Source organism: Lynx canadensis, chromosome B2, assembly GCF_007474595.2.
Source record: "Lynx canadensis isolate LIC74 chromosome B2, mLynCan4.pri.v2, whole genome shotgun sequence".
NCBI lineage: Eukaryota > Metazoa > Chordata > Mammalia > Carnivora > Felidae > Lynx > Lynx canadensis.
Window position 1 is genome coordinate 97,930,681 of NC_044307.1, and position 24,455 is coordinate 97,955,135.

General features: G+C 38.7%; 1 protein-coding gene across 1 annotated transcript in view; it reads right to left on the reverse strand.

The window, feature by feature from the left end:
- Window positions 1-22,754, reverse strand: part of SEC63 (SEC63 homolog, protein translocation regulator) — a 76,287-nt gene extending 53,533 nt beyond the window's left edge. Inside the window, exons 1-3 of the mRNA XM_030316076.2 lie at window positions 22,471-22,754; window positions 5,323-5,422; window positions 271-385 (exon numbers count right to left, since the gene is read on the reverse strand). Of these exons, the coding sequence (XP_030171936.1) occupies window positions 271-385; window positions 5,323-5,422; window positions 22,471-22,594 (339 nt within the window). The 5' untranslated portion in view covers window positions 22,595-22,754. The remainder of the gene's footprint in view (window positions 1-270; window positions 386-5,322; window positions 5,423-22,470) is intronic.
- Between the last annotated feature and the right edge of the window lie 1,701 nt (window positions 22,755-24,455).

The window sequence follows — 24,455 nt, forward strand, 5'->3', positions numbered from 1 at the left end:
TGCATTAAACCAATCCTACACAAGTCTTTAAAAAATATACTAATTTCTAATCTACTTCAAATATTCTTACATTTTAGCGATTACAAACCAAGACTTACTAGAATGGTAATCAACATTTGTAGCTTAAAAAACATATATACATTAGAATAATAGATTAAATATCCAAAGTCTCATTTCTTTAGGCACAACCCAATTTCTTTTAGAATTTAGACTTACAGTATTTTCATGGGATCAATAAACTAATGTGCATTACATAAAAATACTACTTACAGGATCCAAATTTAATACTTCATAAGGATTGTATTCCTGATATTCTCGGTCTGTTTTGGAAACTTTGTATACAAGGAATAAGAACAATGCCCATCCTGCAAGCAGAACTATTTTCCTGTTTAGGAAAAAGATAAGTAAAGTATAAATAAATACATCTATATGGTTTTCCTTTAAGAGTCTATAAAGACATTATGGCAGATCAAGGCAATAAAACAATCTAAAGTGTATACATCGCTATGCTATTGAGTCAATTCTACAATCTCTAGGTTGTAAACTCCTGTTACAGCCAGAACAGTGTCTTTTTTACCTATGACTTCTCTAGAATCTAATATAGTCTTGCATCTAGAGTCTTGCATGTGATATTCCCTCAATTACTATTTGCAGAATTTTATGTGTAGAACTTAATTCAACTTACTAACTTATTGGTCTCATTATATTAGATCAAAATATATCAATACTAAGTATTCAGTAAACCATGTAATGTAAAAAAAGAGCTGCTCTTACCCTTGCAATTACACTTTCACTAAGATAAACTATAAAAAATGGGTCAATTATGCAATGATGAAGGAATAGCCTTGTTTATAACAGTAAAACTTCAGAAACAAACTCAATGTCCATTTATATAGAACTAATTAAATAAACCATTTATAGGAGATTAATTAAATAAACCAAGACACAACCAAACAATTAGCCAACACAGATATAGAAAGATGCACATATAGGTTAAAAAAGGATATAAAGGAACATATGGTTTGGAAAAAACCTAATTTCTCCTCTCCAATATGTTTTATTTAGTAAAAATATTTAAAAGACTGATATTAGCAGTGTTGGAGAGGCTAAAGAAAAAAGGAAGACTCATACACTCTAAACTCTGAAAAAATATCTGGCAATACGGTCAAAAACCCTAAAGTACACACCCTTTTAACAATCTACCTCAAGAAATTTAGAAGGAAATAAACTAGAATTAAGTATACAAAGGATAAAAAACTGGTCACAGATATAAATAACAGCAGAAAACAAACACAGAGATGTCCATCAATATAGAGTAGTAGACAAATAAATTAACAGTATATTCATAAAGTGAAATATCATCTAGGCAATAAAGACAGTATTTGCTGTGGAAGATTATCTATTGTTAACTTTTTAAAAGAGGGACTCCTGGGTGGCTCAGTCAGTTAAGCGCAGGCTCTTGGTTTTGGCTCAGGACAGTCTCGCAGTTTTGTGGGTTCAATCCCCATGTTGGGCTTTGTGCTGACAGTGTGGAGTTTGCTTGGGATTCTCTCTTTCCCTCTTTCTCTGCCCCTCCCCCACTTGCACTGTCTCTGTCTCTCTCAAAATAAATAAACTCAAAGAAAATTTTAATTAAAAAAAAGAAAAACAGCTTTCAAAAATATATGTATTATATAATGCTATTTTTACAGATAAAAGTTTATTATAAATAAAAATATAGATGGTAAATCATCTTAATAGTGGCTATCTTTAAGTGATGAAACTGAACAATTTTTATTTTTTTATGCCCTTTACATCAATTTGTTATGCTGAGTAGGAACTGTTAAACACATAAAATGAATCATAGGAAACCTAACCAAACAAAATTGGAGTGACCCGTTTTCAAAGACAGAAAACATTCCATGTGTTTAAGCTCACTTGGTAGAAATCTAGCTTAAATATGTTTATTTGGAATGAGACTCTATGATCAAGTTCCAACCTACCTAATGACCTTTATCACCCTTATTTAAAACAAACACAAAAAACCCATCTCCCCAAGCTCCCTAAGCTTTTCCCACCATCATGCTTTTGCTCTTGAATCTTTCTACTTAGAATTCCCATTCCCCATTTCTGCCTATCCAAACACTATTCATCCTTCCAGACTCATACCTCAAAGCAAGCCTTACCTTTGCCAAGGTCATCAATGGAGAAACAGCCAAAAAGAAGCAAAAGAAGTAAAACCATGTCTCTCCCCCTCGAACTCACTGCAAGCTCCTTGAGCTGTGGACAGTATCTCACTCAGTTTTGACTAACCCCAGAGTAGCTTAAACACAGTTGGCATTCAGATGCAAATTTCTTTCTATCTGGCCAAAATAACGTTCTAATTCTTATTAAGGGCAAAATACAGTACTGCAAACGGCTTTCCATACTACCTAAACACCCAAAGACAAAGAGGATGCCGTAACTGGAACACTCTTACCTAGCTATGTAGGGAGAGGTAATTAAGAACATAGGCTCTGAAATAAAACTACCTGAGGTCAAATCCCAGCTTCACTACTTATTAACTTAGAGATCTTGGAAAGTCGCTTTCTCCTTTACAACTTGGTTTCCAATTTTTAGGGTAGATTTAATAATTAAATGAGATTAGGTATGTAAAGCACCTAGAAGGTGCCTCACTGATAGCAAACAATCGATTCCTGTTAGCTGTTCTTAGTATCTCTGACCCAAATCTCAGCTCTGACCTCACTCAGAGAAGCCTTCTCTGTCTCAAGCCAGAGTTGAGAGCCCTTCCTCTGCTCTTTCATGGCACCCACCTCACAGCCCTTATTATTATCATTACCTGTTTACTTGTATTTCTCACAACTGTTAAGTTGTTGAACCACATCTATTTGTTAATCACAATATATCAGCTCTTGGTACAACACCTGATACATACATAATAGGCATACAATAATAACTACTTACTGAATAAATAATGAAAATAATTTAAACAGTAATTTTCTAAAAATAAATGTTTATTCATTTTTGAGATAGAGTGTGAGCGAGGGAGGGGCAGAGAGGGGGACAGAGGATCTTAAGTGGGCTCTGTGCTGACAGCAGCAAGCTCAATGCGAGCTCAAACTCATGAACCATGAGATCATGACCTGAGCTGAAGTTGGACACTACCAACTGAGGCAACCAAGTGTCCCTAAACAGTAATTTTTAATTCAAACCCAAAGTTCGCTATACCTTCAATTTGCTAAAAAACACTTGAAAACCTACTTTATTCCCACACAAGTTAATAATTCCACATTTCGTTCTGCCAACTCCCCCAAAAGGCTAAGAAAGCTCAGAAAACAAAGATAAAAGTAAAATTGAAAACCACCAAAAACAAACAAATAAACAAGATTTAAAAGCAAACAAAGGTAGAAGGAAAATGAAAACACCTAGGATATGCTACACCCCATGATAGCTTTACATGTAGCACTTGGCTCTCTGAGACAAAATATAAAGGGAAGAGAAGACAACCTTATAACAGAATCCCTCAGAGGCTGATGAAAACTATAACCACCAATAAAGCCAGGTTTTCATTTCCTAAAAACCAAGCAAAGGTGGAAACATAATGGATTTCATCATGATCCCCACCCAATTTTTAAAAAACATTATTTAGGTCCTGTGAAAAGATAAGCATTTTTCCCTACATATAGGGTCAGTGATCAACTTGTGAAGTCTCGTGTTTTTCTTTAAGCATATTTTAAAGGTCATTTTGGAACCAACTTCCACAAATTAGAGCATTACACAATGACTGCTTAATTCTGAAAGAATGCTTTAAGGTTATGGAGCAAAAAGGTTTTGATGGTTTCTGACCTTATCTAAAATTGTTACCAGTTATCTATTTAATTCTTCCTTACTTATAAACATCCCTTAATCTGTACTTTCATTTAAGTAAATCAGTTTGCTAATCACTGAAGAGAACTTTACACAATTGGGCTTTTTCCTTGAAAACTGAAGTTCAGATACTAACAAAGTGTTGACCAAAGCCCAGAAAAGAAGAGATTGGGAGGGCAAAAATATTTGCCTTGCTGCCTCATAAAACTATGAGAAGCAAAAGCAGAGTCAACAGTGAACATAAAACTACTCTTGTAAACACTAACTTTGAGTTTTAGTTTTGCATCGTTGAAGAACTCTTAACACCAAAGCTAAGATTTCCCTTCCTCTGTAAAGGAACTAAACTAGGCAAAGTCAAACCTTACAAAGAAAAACTATTTAAAACCCTTGAAGTTAGAGATGTTGAAAATTATCATCATCATTTAAACCAAGATCAAAAAATACATGGTTCTACTTTTACTAATTTCCTCTGCTAGTTCTTCCCCTCCTATCTACTGGATAGACAGATGTAAGTAATTCACAAGATACAGTCCTCCTATAATGGCAACTCTTTCATCACCTATCAGATTCATCTACTACCTCAAAACTGACAACTCAGGGTGAAGGTCCAAAGCCTAGTCTCTAAACCAGCAGACCCCAGGCCCCCTTGCTTCACAAAATCAAACACTCTTGCTCTAATTAAAAATTCTAATGGCTTGTTTAATCAGATTGGCGTGCAAAAATAAAGGGTGACTAGGTCCCCGTTCCACCGCTTCTAGCTCCAGGAACGCTTCTAGCTCTCCAGGAGCGAAGAGAACCTCTTAGTCTCAGGTTCTTCATCTCAGAAAACAGCAAAAACATCTACTTTGAAGTTAATGATAAAATTAGGAGATAACACATAAAGCCTTAGCACATCTGGCATACAGTGTGTGCTCAATAAACCTTAATTATCACTATGAAATGCAAACTTGATCATGTCACCTCCCTGTTTTTGATAATCTTTTAAAGATTCCCCCATAATCTTTAAGGCAAAATTCAAATCCTGGCAAGATGCACAAGGTCTTCCTTCAAGATTTGACTTCCCTTTCTCCCACCCTCCCTCAAGTCAGAAGTACATTGTCTCAGGGTGCCTTGGGTGGCTCAGTTGGTTAAGCGTCCGACTTCGGCTCAGGTCATGATCTCATGGTTCATGGGTTTGAGCCCGTCAGGCTTTGTGCTGACGGCTCGGGCCTGGAGCCTGCTTCTGATTCTGTGTCTGCCTCTCTCTCTGCCCCTCCCCTGCTCATGCTCTGTCTCTCGAAAGTAAATAAACATTAAAAAAAAAAGTACATTCTCTCTCCTAAATCATTCTGTTCAGACAGCTCTCAAACTCACATCTTACCCCTACTAAGGCTACAATTTCTTTAAACATATGTCTTATTCATCATTACACCCATATTTTATATGATACCTAGCAAAGAATAAGAAGTATTTTTTTAATTGAAACCAATTACTTACTTTACAGTAGGAATAATATTTGGCTGGGGTTTTAATAACCGTAAACGATACCACATACATCTTCCATATACTTTTCTGATATTCTTTAATCGAATTTGCTCTGTCAAAACAATAAATAAATAAGATGATAAGTTGAAGCATTTTTCACTGTGAAGACAAAACCAGTTAATAACATACTAACCTTCATTACCATGCTAAATTTTGTTGGAACATCAAAGTACTACCTTCTCAAATAACCTTTAAGAAAAATTCACAATATAGGTTAATTTTTCTGCCACTCCAAACAAATGATCTATCTGGAAAATTTTGTTCAACTACCAGGCAACCATTTGCATATGAGACTTAAATAACTTCTAATCAAAAAACGCAAAAAAATGACTTGAATCCAAAATACTTAGTCACATAATCAGTAATTTCTGAGAAATGCTTTCTTCCTTTCCCTTCTGCTATAGGAGGTACAGAAAGTATAAAATAGTTGAAACATGCAGCTTATTAAGGAAGCTAAGCGGAAATGGTATTATTCAATCATGAAAATGTTAAATTAGAAAAGTCACCCAAACCCATAAGAAGTTAAAATAGGTTCATATAAGTTATGAAAGGCATTATTTTAGTCCTCAGAAAAAAATCTGCAATTCAACTAAAAAGGAATTAAACCAAGCCAAAATATCATGTATTGTTTTACTAATAAACTCACTACCAATCACTTGAATAAGTCTCCCAAGTTAAAAAAAAAAAATAATAAGTTATAAAATAAAAATGTACCCAAAAAAATAAAATAAAATAAAATTTAATTTAATTTAATTTAAAAAAAATGTACCTCTTAGCAAAGATGGCATGCAGAAAGCAAAGGAAAAAAAACCCTGCCCCTCCCAAAGCCAAAGCCAAAACAAAGGCTTGGAAGGCCAAGAAGGCAGTGCTGAAAGGCAACCACAGCCACAAAAAAAAAAAAAAAAAAAAAAAAGATCTGCATGTTACCCACCTTCTGGTGGCCCAAGACACTCCAAAGGCAGCCCAAATATTTTCTCTGGAAGAGCAACAAGCTTGACCACTATGCCATCATCAAGTTCACCCTGAGCAATGAGTCAGCCACGAAGAAGATAGAAGACAACAATACTTGTGTTCATTATGGATGTCAAGGCCAACAAGCACCAGATCAGACAGATTATGAAGAAGCTCTATGATATTGACAAGGGCCATGGTCAACTCCCTGATCAGGCGTGATTAAGAAGGCATATGGTACACTGGCTCCTGACTATAATGCTTTGGATGTTGCCAACAAAAATGAGATCATCTAAATGGAGTCTAGCTGGCTAATACTAATATAAATTTTTTCACAATACTAAAAAAACTACAAAATCACAGTCCTTAAATGAGATGTTAGATAAGTAAAAGAACTTTGCCTATAACAGAATGCTCCAAAGCCACCATGTAAGAAGTCCAACTACCCTGTTACCACCATGCTTTGAGGAAAGCATCCACATGGAGAGCTAGGTGACAGGAGGTAGCAGAACCAACCAGGTGTGGTGAAGAGGGATCCATAGAGGGAAAGGGGTGGTGACAGAAAAGGAGACTGGTAACATACAGGGGGATTGATAAAATAAGTTAATACACAAAGGATAACTGGACTCAGAAGGGAGTTATATATATGAGAAAATAATAAGAATGAATCCTGTGGTACTGAATTGGAATTGAAGATATTGCTATAAACTAATATATTTTAATAAAGGATTACAGACGTAGACTTATATACATACACATATAGGCACTGTCTATTAAGTGAGCCTAGGAACAGTGCGTGAGACCAATAGCAGTAAGCACACTAGTACCCAGATCTAGTTTCTAAATACCATTCTCCACTAATAAGAACAAGGGATTCAAATGCCTTCCCACAAATTACAAAAGGGAAAAAATAATTTCACAGTGGCAAAGTATGGTAGGCTGAATAATTGCCACCCAAGAAGTTCAGATCCTAATAGCCAGGACCAGTGACTACATTATCTTACATGGCAAAAAAGACTCTACAGATACAATTAAATTAAAGATCTTGAGAGAGAAGAGTATTCTATGTTATCTGGATGGATACAATATAGTCACAAGGGTCCTTATAAGGAGGAAGCAGGAGGGTCAAAGACAAAGAAGGTGATATGACAACAGGAGCAGATGGTGGAGTGATATCCTCTGAACATGGAAGGAGGAATCATAAGCCAAGGAGCCCAGGCTATCTCTAGAAGCTGGAAAAGGCAAGGAAATAGACTCTAACCAAGAGCCTCCAGGAAGAACCAGCTCTGCGAACACCATGACTAGCCTAGTGAAATTGATTTTGGACTTCCAGCCTCCTAAACTGTAAGAGAATAAATTTACATTGCAATAATGTAATAATCCATTAAGACTGTGGGAATTTGTTACAGCACCAATAAGAAACTAATACAGAAAGCCTGGCAGACATTATCTTAATCAGGTGCTCAGTAAACATTACCAGCAATGGGACAAAATGCAATCATATGCCATCTGATAGAACATAATAAGAGGAACACAGAATCACTTTTGTGAAATTCCTGCCTAAGATATAAATCTGAATCTAATCATGATTAAACACCAGCCAAATCCAGAGCCATCCTACAAAATAACTGACCTGTAATTTTGGAAGTGAAAAAGCTGAAGAACTGTACCAGACTAAAGGAGATTAAAGAAACATGTCAACTAAATGTCATGTGTGATTCTGAGCTGGATCTTTTGCTATAAACAACTTCACTGACACAAGTGACAAAACTTAAATGGGGTCTGAGAATGAAATGGTAGTAATATTAATTTTCTGATTTTCATGGTTATTTTCAAGACACTTGAAAATACCACTGGTGATTTTTTAATCTGTATTTCATTAAATTAAGCCTCCACAGTCTCCCATTTTCTATAAAACCAAGGAAATGTTTGATAAGGTTATAAGAACAATGCAGAAGTCTCTTTATTAGCCAGCTTGATCTATTAAGAGGAATGACATTCTCCCAATGTCTCTAGCCAAAAAAAGTACACACGATTTTCAGTTACGTAGTTTTGCACAATGTATATGTACCTTGTACGCCTCACTCTTCCAATCCAAAAATTAAATCTTAACCTTTTAGGAGAATACAGAAGTCAATCAATAAGTACTACAAGCTATGGTTTACACAGGAAGACACTGGCATTTAGATTTCCAGCACAATTAAACATTCATAGCACACATTCCAAATCTCTGTATGAATGATCTCAAGTGAAAGTAACTACCACAAGTGAGGTCTTTCCAGGTAGTTTTTTAAAAGACACTTAGAATTTGTTTTTAAGTTCATTTATAAATTACTAGTGTTATAGCTAGTAAAAATTATGTTAGTAATACCATTTACTTATGATATAGTTTTTAAAGAAATCAATACACATTTACAGAAAAGGGAAATTACAAAGTCATAAAACAATTCTGTGACTTAAACTATATAACAACATATTATGACTGCTCTCAGCAGGTGAACATAAAGTTTTTATGTCCGTGGGAATAGTACAGGTTTGGGAGAAGGTTAATATGGCTGCGCTTCATAAGCTATATAATGCCTTTTGCTAAAATAGTCACATCCATCTGCCCATGCCAGTATGATCTGCCAAGGTGTAGTATAACTGAGTGAACTCTTAGCACCATATTCCTGGAACCCAAAGAGCTGAAAGAACATTAGCCAGATCTTAAATCTTCAAACCTGTTTGCTTCATTACCGCAAAAGAATTTGTAAAACTCATGTACCTACTTGTAGGTTTCTCATTTGGCATCTCAAATTTTTCACCAGAAGTCTGAAGAGGTACAAAAGATGTCATTTCTGATATGAGTTGACATTTTAAAATAAAATAGTTCCATCACTTTTTTTTTTTTTAATTTTTTTTTTCAACGTTTATTTATTTTTGGGACAGAGAGAGACAGAGCATGAACGGGGGAGGGGCAGAGAGAGAGGGAGACACAGAATCGGAAACAGGCTCCAGGCTCCGAGCCATCAGCCCAGAGCCCGACGCGGGGCTCAAACTCCCGGACCGCGAGATCGTGACCTGGCTGAAGTCAGACGCTTAACCGACTGCGCCACCCAGGCGCCCCTAGTTCCATCACTTTTAAACACACCAATTAAACCTAAAAACCACAGCAATTTCATACATTTACCATTTACAAAATTTCCCTTTACAAAACTTCATGAACAAGCCAGCCCTTCATTTTATTTCCCCCACATAATTGTATCCTAATGTAATATATTTTCATCCTAAGTCATTTCTTATAATACTGACACATACCTCTAAAAATTAATTTTTTTATTCCCTGTGACTAATGTTTTTCCCAACTTTTTGAAAAATTTCAAACCTTCAAAAAAGTTGAAAGATATCACAATGAAAACATCCTTCATCTAAATTCACCAAATGTTAACATTTTGCAACTCTTGGCTTTACCTCTAGTTCCCTCTTTCCCCTCCCACTTTTTTTTCTAAGTTTATTATTTATTGGGGGTGGGGGGGAGAGAAAACATGTGGATGTATGAGTTGGGGGAGGAGCAGAGAAAGAGGGAGAGAGGGAATCCCAAGCAGACTCCCGCTGTCAGCACAGAGCCAAGTTTGGGGGCTTGATTTCAGGTACAGTGAGTTCATGACCTCAGCTGAAATCAAGAGTAAGATGCTTAACGGACTGAGCCACGCATCCCCCTCCCCATTCTTTTTTATCTGACCTATCTTCCAGTAAACTACAGATATCAAGATGCTTCACCTATAAATCCTTTAGCACATACTGCCTAAAAAATCAGTATGTTTACCATACTCAGGTTTAACATCTATAAGCTTTTATATGTTAAAATTCGATGCTACGTTTTTTGGTATGAAGACAACATAAATACTATAAATTGATAAATCACTAAAATTTGAGTAAAGTATCTGCTGTGCTTTCTTTCACTTGTAAGTTTGTAAATATCCCATATGTTCAAAAAAAGTTAAAACTCTAAATACTAAAACTTATTTTTAAAATAAAGGCACACTGTTGCCAATATGACACAATTTTAGACAAAAGAGCTTTAGACAAAAGAGGATTGACTAAACACTACTCACTATCATCAGATTATCTAAATTGGAAGATTTCAGAAACTTGGGTTCATCTGCCACCTATACCCCCTGCATACTCTGGTAACAAAGAAGGAAACCCGTTTAATTTATTAAATACTGTACTGAAAGTTAAAAACAGAATGGATGTATGCTACAGAACGGTTTTAAGTGCATCAGTTGTTTACCCTCATGATCACATGGCTGACTGGGAGCTGTGGTTCATGGCTGCTGCCCAGTACCATTAACAGCACTGTACCCCATGCCACTAGCCCAGAAAAAGATCAAAATTCAAAATGTGAAGCACAGTTTCCACCGAATGCGTATCAACTTCATACTTTATATTGGAAAATCCTAAGTCAAACCATTATAACCAGGGACCACCTGCAGGATATTTTATAGGATGTGATTTTTTAATTTTTCAAATGTCTATTTATTTTGAGGGGGGAGAGAAGAGGGAGAGAGCACAATCAGGGGAGGGGCAGAGAGAGAGAGAGAGGAAGAGAGAGGAAATTCCAAGCAGGCTCTGTGCTGCAGGGCTTGCTTAGGGGCTCTATTTCATGAACCATGAGATTGTGACCTTAGCCAATATCAAGAGTCAGACACTTAACCGACTGAGTCACCCAGCTGCCCCCAGTATGTGATTTCTTAAATATGTAACTAAAATTTTTTTTTTAATTTTTTTTAACGTTTATTTATTTTTGAGACAGAGAGAGACAGAGCATGAACAGGGGAGGGGCAGAGAGAGAGGGAGACACAGAATCTGAAACAAGATCCAGGCTCTGAGCTGTCAGCACAGAGCCTGATGTGGGGCTTGAACTCACGGACCGTGAGATCATGACCTGAGCCGAAGTCGGATGCTTAACCGACCGAGCCACCCAGGCGCCCCTGTAACTGAAATTTTTTAAATAAACATTTTAAGTAGAAAAGACATTACCCATAAAAGGGTATATAAAGTGGCCAAAAACTATTCTCCTCTCATTAAGAAATAAAATAGTCAAGATCTTGTCACTTCTCTGCTTAAAAACCTTCAATAACCTTCCCATCCAAACTTAAAATCCAAACTTCTTTCCCTGGCTTACAGACATGCTCTGCACCCCAGCTCCCTCTCTGAATTTATCCCAGATTATTCTCCTCACCTGACATACCCTTGCCACTCTGGTCTTCTCTGTTGGTGGAATATGCCCAACTTTTTTTTGCCTTAAAGGCTCTTGTACACACACAACTGTTCATTCAGCCTATAACAGGCTTTTCCTACCCAATTCAAACCTCTGAATAACTGGCTGCCTTTTGTCACAGCATGAAGGAATGTTCTCAGGAAGACTCTCTGAATACTCTACTTCTCTACACAGTACATATCACTATCTGATATTTTATTGTTTATATGTAGTATGTCACTCATCTCCCCCACACTAGGATGTAAGCTTCAAGAGAATAAGGATCCCGCCTACATTGTTTATCCCACATTCCACTGCCTAACACAATGCCTGGCAAATAGTAGGTGCTTAATACATAATTGTTGAATGCATGAATTTTCTCTTTTAGACTTCCCAATAACCCTGAGGGCATGCATGTATGTATTATACTTTAAAAATGTTGAGGGCTGCCTGGGTGGCTCAGTAGGTTAAATGTCCCAACTCTTGATTTCAGCTCAGGTCATGATCTCACGGTTTGTGAGACTGAGCCCCACACTGAACTCTGCACTGATGCAAACCTGCTTGAGAGTCTCTTTCCCTCTCTCGCTGCCCCTCCCTCTCTTTTTCCCTCCTTCTCTCTGTCAAAATAAATAAATAAAATTGACGCCCAGAAAGGTTAACTTGTCTAAAGGCACAAAGTATATATAATTATATAATGATACAAAGGAATAGCATATTAATCACTAAAGTATAGATATAGAACAAAGAAAATGAAAGCAAAAATAAACTATTAGGGCTACACCAAAATAAAAAGCTTTTTGCACAGCAAAGGTAATCAACAAAAAGGAAAGGCAACCTACTGAATGGGAGAAGATATCTGTAAATGATATACCCAACAAGGGGTTAATATCCAAATATAAATAATTTACACAACTTGGGGTGCCTGGGTGGCTCAGTTGGTTAAGCATCTGACTTCAGCTCAGGTGATGATCTCCCAGTTCATGAGTTCAAGTCCCATGTCAGGCTCTGTGCTGACAGTTCAGAGTCTGGAGCCTGCTTCGTATTCTATGTCTCCCAATCTCTGCCCTTCCCCTGCTCATGCTCTGTCTCTCTCTCTCTCTCAAAACTTAAAAAAAAAAAAAAAAAATGTACACAACACCAAAACCATAATTCTCTTATAAGAAAAATGCAGGGATAAAATTTCATGACTGTGGATTTGCCAATGGATTCTTAGACAATAAAAACACAAGCAATGAAAGATAAAATAAATTGGACTTCATCAAACTTAAAAACTTTCATGCATCAAAAGACACAAGCGCGGCGCCTGGGTGGCGCAGTCGGTTAAGCGTCCGACTTCAGCCAGGTCACGATCTCACGGTCCGTGAGTTCGAGCCCCGCGTCAGGCTCTGGGCTGATGGCTCGGAGCCTGGAGCCTGTTTCCGATTCTGTGTCTCCCTCTCTCTCTGCCCCTCCCCCGTTCATGCTCTGTCTCTCTCTGTCCCAAAAATAAATAAAAAACGTTGAAAAAAAAAATTAAAAAAAAAAAAAAGACACAAGAAAGTGAAAAGACAATCTATAGAATGGAAGAAAATCTTTTCAAACCATGTATCTAGCAGGGATTCATATCCAGAATGTATAAAGAACTCCTACAAGTTAACAAAAAAAAAAGATAAACAACACATCGAGCTCTGCACAAAAGATTTGAATGGACATTTTTCCAAAGAAGATATACATATGGCCAACAAACAAATGAAATGATGCTCAAAATCATTAGCCACTAGGGAAATGCATATCAAAACCATAATGAAATACCACTTCACATCTATTACAATGGCTATAATTTTTAAAGAATGAAAAATAAGCGAAGAGAATATGCAGAAATTAGAACCCATCTACATTGCTGGTAGAAATGCAAAATGGTGCAGCTCTGTGGCAGTCTGGCAGTTCCTCAAGAAGCTAAACATAGTATTACCCTATGACCCAGCAATTCCACTCCTAGTAATATATACCCCAAAAAACTGAAAATAAGGACTTAAAGAGATACTTATATGACAATGCTCACTACAGCATTATTCACAATTCAATAGGGGCACCTGGGTGGCTCAGCTAGTTGAAGTGTCCCACTCTGAATCCTGGCTCAGGTCATGCATAATCCCAGGGTCATGGGATCAATCCCCACACCAGGCTCCATGCTGAGTGCAGAACCTGCTTAATTTTTTTCTTCTCTCTCTCTCTCTCTGCCCCTCTCCCCTGTTCATGCCTGCGCTCTAATTAAAAATAAAACAAAAAGCGTTCAACAGATGAATAAAAATGTGCTATATCCATACAATGGAATATTATTCAACCATGAAAAGAATGAAGTTCAGATACATGCTACAACATGAATGAATCTGAAAACGTTATGCTAAACGAAATAAGCTAGACACAAAAGGACAAATATTGTAGGATTCCACTTACATGTAATAACTCGAATAGGCAGATTTATAGAGACAAAAAGTAAATTAGAGTTTTTCAGGGGCTGGAGGAAAAAGAATGGGGAGTTATTGTCAATAGGTATATAATTTGTCTGGGGTGATGAAAAATATTGTAAACAGTGGTGATGGCTGCACAACATTGTAAATGTAATTAATGCTACTGAATTGTTCATTTAAAATGGCTAAAACTAGAAATTTTACATTATATATACTTTACCAAAGTATATATAATTATATAATATGATATAAACTTACACAGTATAAAATTTAAAAAGAAAAGATTCCACCTCTGCAGTATCTGAAGAATGTCCTGTTTCTTCCTATTGCCACCACCATTGTTCAGGCCCACATTATCCCTCTGCTTCTTTTTTTTTTTTTTTTTTTTTTAATTTTTTTTTCAACGTTTATTTATTTTTGGGACAGAGAGAGACAGGGCATGAATGGGGGAGGGGCAGAGAGAGAGGGAGACACAGAATCGGAAACAGGCTCCAGGCTCTGAGCCATCAGCCCAGAGCCCGACGCGGGGCTCGAACTCCCGGACCGCGAGATCGTGACCTGGCCGAAGTCAGACGCTTAACCGACTGCACCACCCAGGCACCCCTATCCCTCTGCTTCTTAATCTCTGTTCTTTCTCATTCTATGAAACGTTATCACATTAATTTGCATACAACTGTAAAAATATGTTCTAAAATGTCCAAAAATGACATACTGTCAACCAAAAAACATATGAACTCTTCAGCTAGGCATACAAGATTCTCCTTTTGACTTAAATCAACTTTTCAGATCTTTTCTCACACTTAATCAATGAATGATTTCTGCTTCAACTGATCTGTATTTTTAACATGTTCCATGCTTTCCAGCCTCTGTACTTTTTGCTCATGATTTCGTTTTTTAATTATTATTAAAGATTTTATTTTTAAGTAATCTCTACACCTAGTGTGGGGCTCAAACTCATGACCTCAAGATCAAGAGTCACAGGGCCCACCGACTGAGCCAGCCAGGAGCCCCCCCTCGTATGATTTCTTCTTTGGACCCCCACCCCCACCATTCAACCCATTAAATCTTTCTCATCCTTTAATAGTTTAGTCAAAATTGACCTACTCTCAAGAGCCTTTCCTGAACTCTAGATCCCCACTATCGTTACCAACCAAATGCAAATAGTTTATCCACCTAACTTCCAAAGCACTTGTTTTCACTGCTCTTACATTTACTTTGTTGTGCTATGGATATAATTCACAGACTTGTCTAAACCTAATCCTTCCACCCCACCCAGATTACAAACTCTTATCAAAACAATGGCATTCATACTCCTATCTTCTACCCTCCTGGTACAGGCAAACAGCTAAGGCTCAAACAATAACTACTAGATATAACCAAACAAGCAAAAAACCTACTTTCCAGATGAAAATCCCTTCATCCATACGGACACAAACACAATCTCAAAATGTAAAAGGAACGCCTTTTTAAGAGAATGAGCCAACATCTTTCAAAGAAAGAATGTGATGGTAAGAATGTGTAACATTTCTTATTGATAAAGTCTGGTAACAGAAAACCTTTTTTAAAAGAAAGTCCAAGTACAGTACGGATACATTTGTTGTGACTTCCCTTATGTCTGAATAAAAAGTATGACTAAGGGAACAAATATCCGAGAAAATGAAAATAGGACTATCTTTGTTTTTCAGGTTCTTCCAAGATGAAGCAAGTATGCAGTATGACCTTTAAATAAAAACAACTGCAACAATGCATTTACTAATCCAATGTTTGTCACCACATCTACAAAGCCTAAATGCTGCACTATAATTCATTATGCCAAGGTCCCAGCTGGTTTCCTCTGCTGTGTAGGACTTAAGCGTACATGTCTGATTCCCCTTTCTGTCAGGATAGATCAGAGGGAAATGACTTTATTTTAAAATGACTCAAACTTCTCAGATGTCTAATATCCCTTCAAGATCTAAAGTCTTAAAAAGACTATATGTTCTAAATTAAATATGAATGCTCATAAAATATACTCCTGTGAACACAAAGCTATATGAGCCAGTTTTTTCTGCTAAATTCCATTCAACAGACTGAAATAATCAACTCCACTATAATTAGAAACCTAGATAAATCAATAGATAATTTTCAATTGAAATATTTCATTTGAAATAAAAATGATCATCCCCACCCTTTTCCCTGCACTCAATCCCAAAACTGAACTGATAAAAGTAGGTTATTATTGGGCCAATCACCAGGGTTTGTTTTTTGTTTTTTTTTTAATGTTTATTTTTGAAGAAGAGAAAGAGCATGAGACAGGGAGGGGCAGAGAGACAGGGAGACAGAGAATCCGAAGCAAGCTCCAGACTCTGAGCTGTCAGAACAGAGCTCGACACGGGGCTTGAACTGACCAGCCAGAAGATCATGACCTGAGCCAAAGTTGGAGGCTTAACCAACTGAACCACCCAGGTGCCCCACCAAACAGCTTTTAAGAGAGGGAGAAACAGGGGTGTCTGGGTGGTTTAGTCAGTTAAGCATCTGATTCTTGGTTTCGGCTCAGGTCATGCAAGATCTCACAGTTCCTGGGTTTGAGCCCTGCATCAGGCTCTGTGTTGACAGTGCAGAGCCTGCTTGGAATTCTCTCTCTCCCTCTCTCTGCCCCTCCCCCTCGTTGCTGTCTCTGTCTCTCTCAAAATAAATAAATAAAATTTTTTTAAAAAGAGAGAGAGAGGGAGGGAGAAATAAGTGAAAATTCAAAATCTGCACTCCACTTTAATTCCCTCCAACGTACTTTTACATTCTATAAGTAGTCCAAGCTATCTTAGAGTTCTCTTTCTAATCTACCCATTCCCCTACATCCTGACATTTCAGTGGACTAATCAGCCTCTGAAATGGTCTCCTTCTCTACCTAGTTCTTCCCCACCCATCAACCTCCCATCCTCTTCTGCCAAATCATTCTCCACACAATGCTCCACAAGAGCAAAACTGACCAAGGCATTACCCTACTCTAAAAACTCCACTGTTTATCCAATAACTTACAGGATAAAGTATAAGCTTCCTAAAATGGCAAACTGACCATGTCATGAACTATTTAAAAACTTCCACTGTTTACCCAAAAAATTACAAAATAAAGTATAAGAGTCCTAAGATGGCTGATTTACTTTTAAGAACACAGCAAATCTCTACCACTTATTAAACATCTCCATGCTTTTGCATATACTTTCTCCTACCTAAGGGATACATTTCCCCCACTGACCCTTTATGACCCATCTCAAACAACCTCCTCTGCATGAAATACCCAAATCCAGAAACAGAATTATTCATTTCTTCCTTTGTGCTCTCACAGCACTTTCCACTTACCATTTCAATACTTACTATCGTGTGTTATATTACAGGAGGCAGTACAAGAGTAATGGCTAACAAGAGAAGCTCTAGCATTAAGACGGTTTTGGATCCAACACCCAATCTTCCAGCTAGAAGCTATACGGCTTTAGATAAACTTTCCTCCTCTAGGACTTAGTTTTCCTATTAGTAAAATTGGGATAATACCTGAGTCTGGCTCAAAGTGCTATTATGAGTGCATTCAGCACTACTTGCCTTGTGCTAGCAAACATTCAAATGAACAGCAGCAGAGCTGAGATGAGAATCACAATTATCTGTCTCAGGCTGGAAGGGGGTGTAGGGCCTTCCGCAACAAGAGGAAGGACCATGTCTACAGTCATCCCCAGAAGAGGAAGAAAAGGGGGAGGTGCACACACCGAAATGTTTAATTACCTCTGGGTGATGCGATTACAAGCAATTTTTGTTCTGCTTTCTTTGTGTGTGTGCTTTTCTGTACTGGGTATATACAACCTAGTAAGAAAAAAGTTCTATGCACTTAAAAATCTGATCCATCACCTAGAAGCAGTATCTAGCACATAGTTAATCCTCTATAAATACCTATCAAATGAAGGAATGTCTACACTGTGTTTAGTTTTGTGGGCATGTTTATGTGCATTTTATTTCTTTGCTTCTGAGAATCACTTCTTATAGGGCATATTATTATTATGCCTAGAAAATGGGGTTGAGTTCAGAAATAACAAAATAGGAACAAAGCTGGAACTTAAAGCCAGAACTTCTAACTTTCCAAATTCAGAGTTTTCTTACTATACTACGGAGCACTAAAAATGGACTCCTATTCACATTCCCAAGTCAGAGAGTTGAATCACTTGCACACTGTCTGAGAGGGAGAAAGCAAAGAAAAATAAAGAAACATAACTTTTTTTTTAAGTTTTACTCATCCTTTCAAAACCATGGGGAAAAAAACCTGAGTGCAGTATATCTATTTGTTTACTCCTGAATTAATTCTGTAAAATAAATAACTACTGTCTCTATTTTACAGATGAGTGAACTAAAATATATAGAAGTTAAATAACTTGCCCAAGATCACACTGTTAGTAAAGCAGCAGATCCAGGTTTCAAAACCAGACAGTTTTGAAACAGTAAGATCAAGGAGTAAGGTCAAATAAGTTTTAAAAAAATAAGGTCAAGAAATTAAAGAAACAATAACCTGGAAAAGATAATGATATATTTTATCTCAATTCAAAGGATCAATAAGCCTTCATCTATGGAACAGATAAAAGCATGTTCTTGATTATTTGAAATTCTAATATTTACAAGCAGTTATTTTTTTCTTGTTAAATACCACTGTAAACCTGTATTATTAACATTGTTTTATTTATTTTAATGTTTGTTTATTTTTGATAGAGAGACAGCGTGAGCAGGAGAGGGGCAGAGAGAGAGGGAGACACAGGCTCCAGGCTCCAGGCTCCGAGCTGTCAACACAGAGCCTGACGCGGGGTTCCAACTCAAAAGCTGTGAGATCATGACCTGAGCTGAAGTCGGACACTGAACCAACTGAGCCACCCAGGTGCCCCAACACTGTTTTAACAAATATATTCGGCTTTCAACTACAAGAACTTTACAGCACTGTTCTTCAGGAAGTGCTTCTTAGCTATGTAAAACAAAAAGGCTAAAACATTAGTGGTTGTTTTTTAGCAAAGAGCACATATCAAAAGAAATACACCATCTCCCAAAATGACAACTCCAGCAAAAGACGAGTACTAAGGAAGTTCTCTTTGCTAGCTACCATTTACATCACATAGGGACCTTTAAAAATAACCAATACACAGCACCTACTCCAGACCAATTACATCAGATATCTGGGGATGGGTATAAGTTTTTGTTTTTTTTTTTTAAAGCTCCCCAAGTGATTCTAATGTGTAGCCAGGGCTGAGAACCACTGTTCTAAGGAAATCTAAACCCTCTGTTATTACTTCATGCAGAGCTTTTGTCCATAATGGTCTGAAAAAGTATTCAGTCAACTTACTCAACACATTTGCAAACAACCAGGAGAGTAAAATAAATAGGACTCCGCAACTACTAAAAGGGGTATTAACTGTGAGTGCACTTAGCCCAATAGATTAGACAACAATCAAGGCTAAAGGATTCCATTAGTGTTCTGGATAACAGAGGAACTTCAATTAACATATCAAATATGCCAATGACCAAGCTACTTCTATCTCTCAAACCATAGATTTTACCATCTGTGAAATGGTGCCATAATTTCTAATGGACCCAAGAGCCCAATAATTCAAGAAAAGCAACACTGAAACAAGCATAAACCTTGAAACTAAAAGACCCACGTGTATCATCATCTTGAAAAACAAAACGAAAATTAACCTGAACTTTAATGTAGAAATGCTGGCAAAGAAAACATTTTCATACTTTCCTGCAGAGAGTATCCCTGAAAAGTCAAGAATGCCATAAGAACTCTGAAATTCAAACTCATATGCCTACATTTTTACATCTGGCTACTTGCAGTTTCACAGGAAAATGAAATACAGTAAGCTTCAAAATCAAATATAAAAATATCCTGTTGTGTTAATCAAAAATACTACTACAGGTCCATATCCTTTATTCAAAACCCTTGAGGAAATACATATTTCAGAATTTTTCAGCTTTTAGAAACACAGTACAGTGTCTCTATCTTTACAAGCCCTTGAGGATCTACAACACCAATCATCAAACAAATTAGTATTCTAAATTAATATGCTATATTAATACTATTTTCTAAGTGAGAAGAATAAAGATTGTAAGTAGCCACCTGTTGATACAAGTCACCAAATTATTTTGCTGCAAACATCTGAAGAAAAACTTTCAGAGCTTTAGGTGAAGCAATAATTCCAAGATTTCTCTTTGATACCCAAGACACTGCAAACTGAACTTCAGGAAAAAAGTCCCTATAATAAAAACATCCCTTTAATACCACTGTAGTTCTAAAGAAACAACTCAAATTACGGTAGAAACACAAAAATAAAAAATAGCCCAAGTGATGTCCACCAATTTTCATGATGATGAGAATAGCATTTTAAGCATCCACCTTAATTTTCACAGTGCAATTTTGAGCAAGACCAAAAAAATACGTTATTAACATGTACACATTTACTGACTAAGGCAAGCTTGAGGCAGAGAGCCAGATGTAAAGAAAGGACAAATCAACACCTTTCTCTCTAGCAATTTGGAGACAACAGAGGACTTTGAAGCTAAGCAGACCAGGTTCTGCCACAAAGGAGAAAGTTACTTAAGCTTTCTAAACTGCAGTTTCTTCACATAAGGATAGAGATGATAATAACAGTACCTACTTCATTGTGTTTTCAACAGGATTAAATAAAGTGACATTTGAAATCCATAACTTAAATAGTCACTATTAATTCCCTACCACCTTTCCAAAGACCAACTAACTATATGCTGAAGCAGCTCAAGTATAACTTGCCTGTAAGTTATCAGGCAAATTTTATAATACAAAACCGACCATGAAAATAGGACTTTCAAATTTCAAAAGTCCAGTGTAGATTAAAATGACTAATTTCTGAAATCAGCAGCTTCTCGAAACACATTCTATCCAAACCTACCTCTCTCCCAATACCCTTCTGTCTTCCACACAACCAGTTGCACACATAGGGATAGTAAGTGAAAATAAACCACTGTACTCAGAAGTTCACTTTTCACTCAAAATAAAATTAGATTGGCCTAGGTTTGGCAGATAAGGGAAACCATTACAGTATTAAGACTTCATCATTCATATACAACCACTGTCCAAAGAACCCAGATAATTTAAATACACAGGAAACTAAGGCACAACAGTCCAAAATCCAACTTTCATAAACTATCCACAAAGTAAGAAAACTGATAACTTTGGGCAGATTTTGCACCCAATGGATATTTAAACTTACCATCAAATGTACAAAAAGATGGAATCCTTTGCTATTTATCCTAAATTCAATTTAATTCCATGATGTAATTCAAGAATTTTACAGAACATGGAGTCTTAAAGCATAAAAAGTTCTGAGCTGATTAAATGCTTCACTGTTAACAACTGCCCCCAAATACAGTATACAACGTGGACAACCTAGACTTCCATCACACTGAACTTGAAGGAAAACGTTTAATCAAGTTAGCATAGCTCCTATGAAATTGAAAGCTTTCCCTAAATGTTATTACTCAAAAACTACTAGTTAAATAACCTATTAGGGCCTGGCAGTTCCATCAGCTTCAAGAATATCACTTGCCATATATCCTAGTACAGCGCAACATAAAATGCCTCGAAAAGAATCTCTATTATTCTATGTTCTAATCCCATGTGTTTAATGAGAAAAGATTTAGAACTAAAAGCAAATGGACCAGGTACCTCACAACCACCAACGAGATGCACTACCTACACACTCAATCCTTCATTCTTGCACTTTTCCTCAATAAACAGGAAACTCCAAAGAGAAGGAAATAGAGAACAGCCTATTTTTGCTAAGGGGAATAACAGCATTGCTTCCAACCCCACAGCATGAGTGAACAAATGAAAAAGCAACAGGGGAAAGGCACGGGGGGAGGGGCGGTCGGTGAGCTCAGTTAGGAGTCCTAAACATGCCATCCAGCTCAGACAGTGCCCAAAACATCTGTAACGGCAGCTGCAGCAGAGAAACGGGGGTGTGAGGGTAGAGGGCCGTGGCTTGGGGGCTCGGAGTTGTGCCTGCACGTTCGGCTTCCTCCTTTGCCAACTCTTCTCTCACCTCCCAATTCCCATCCTCCCCAACCCATCCTGCTCCCTCCATATAGAAAAATAACCAATAAAATCAGAGGCAGAGAAGACAAAGAAGCAGGAGGAGGCTGCAAGGAGCGTCCAGAACAATGGGGGAGAGGGTGCGAAGCGAAACTCCTGAAAAGGACAATGAAACAAGGGTGGAGAGGAGCCCGGAGAGGAACCAGGGAAACACCGCCGAGCCCGGGCCCCGCCAGAGGCGGACGCCTGGACTCGAGGCTCGGCTGGGCGGGCTGTATCACCCGGACGCTGGGGGCTGGGCTAGGCTGGAGCGGACGGGGGCGGCGCGGCCCACAGGGGCCGGCGGGGCCTGCGCGGGTCCGCGGGCAGCTGCCGGCAGGACTCACCGGCGTTCTGGTCGCGGGGCCAGAGGTAGTATGTGGCCGGGATCACGATGAGCCCCACGAATGAGGTGAGGAAATAGAAGAAGGTGTTCCCGCTGTCATCGTACTGGAACTGCTGTCCCGCCATGGCACCCCCCCCTCCGCCGCTCTGTCCTCACCGCCGCCGCCACGACCCCGCTCTGATCTCCAGCACCCAACACCCCGGCCCTGTGTGGCGTAGCTCGGACGCCGCCGCCGCCGCCTCTCCTCCCCGCCCCCACGCTACTCTCACGGACACGCCGCCGCCACTGCCGCTGCCGTCGCCAGATCTCGCGAGAAGAAATAGTTCCCGCCCCACTCGGTTTTTCCCTCCCTCTGCCTCTCCCCAATACACTCGCTAAGGGAGACGTGGCGCGCGCAGCCGTGGAACTCGGCGAGGTCCCTCCCTTGATCCCGCCCCCAAGCCAGAGGCCCGCCCCTCGAGCTCCTGTAGGTCCTCCTCCAGCCTTAAGAGTCCCCGGTGGTGCCTTTTCTCCTGCGCCTTGTTTCCCAGCGTCCCACTAGCTGTCTTGAGGTCATTTTAGGGGGGTCCCAGCAAAGACCCGCGGAGCTGTGAGTGCGTGCGGTTCATCACCTGGCTGCTCCTGGAGTCGCAGCTATTCGGAGCAGATCTGAGGTTTCCTTGCCTCTCCCTTCTCCCATCCTTACCTCACCTTGTCTGCCCTCTCTCTTATTTAATTTCCCTGGTTAATAATAACGCTTCTTTAAGTTCCAGATCCGTCCCTCCAGCCCTCACATTTTGAAAACACGGGTCATTCAGAATTGGGCGGCGCAGGGGGGATGGTGGGGGTTTTGTTGTGGTTTGTTTGCAAAGTAACGTTTGCTATTAAAAGATTGCGATCTAAGCTGCGCCCATTTTGCAGATGGAGATTCCCCAAGCCAATAGAGATTGTGGCCTGTACATCCCAGAGGCAATATTTATAGACACCAGGTCACCAGTATTTTCTTCGTCCCAGGCTGAGACTTTTATTGCTTTATACCATTTAATCGTCGGTAAACCCCTTGGGAAAAATCAAAGCATGCCCTCTCCAGATGAGGAAATTGAGGCTCAGAGAGATTGCCTAAAGTCATGGATAGTAAGAAAAGGTCCAGGAATTCAAACTCAAATCACTGGACACCACAAAGCCAGTGCCCTTGGCCACCACCTTGTCGTGGACCTTAACATTTCCCTGAGAGCAGCTGGCACCCCTTGCAAGGTGTGGGCAGGAATCTGTGTTTCGATGAGGGATGCCTAGGGAAGCAGTCGCTCTCAGGAGACTCTCTCTTGGCTGGCTGTGAGGTCCCAGAGGCTGGAGTCAGCTGAGCTGGGAGTGGAGAGGACTGGTTTCCTGATCTGGGAATGATCTGCGCGGTCCCACTGCAGCCCTGGCTGAGACCTATTCCAGTGTCTCCATCTCCCGTCTGTGGATCAAAAGGAAAGACCCACCTAACCTACCTCACAGAGTGGTTGTGAAGAGTAAAGGGAATTATAGTGAACATGCTATACAAAGGAAAAACTATGAAATAAGCAAATACCACATTACATTTTCTTACACTATTTTTTTATTATATGAAATTTATTGTCAAATTAGTTTCCATACAACACCCAGTGCTCATCCCAAAAGATGCCCTCTTCAATGCCCATCACCTACCCTCCCCGCCCTCCCACCCCCCATCAACCCTCAGTTTGTTCTCAGTTTTTAAGAGTCTCTTACGCTTTGGCTCTCTCCCACTCTAACCTCTTTTTTTTCTTTTTATTCCTTCCCCTCCCCCATGGGTTTCTGTTAAGTTTCTCAGGATCCACATAAGAGTGAAAACATATGGTATCTGTCTTTCTCTGTATGACTTATTTCACTTAGCATAACACTCTCCAGTTCTATCCACGTTGCTACAAAGGGCCATATTTCATTCTTTCTCATTGCCACGTAGTACTCCATTGTGTATATAAACCACAATTTCTTTATCCATTC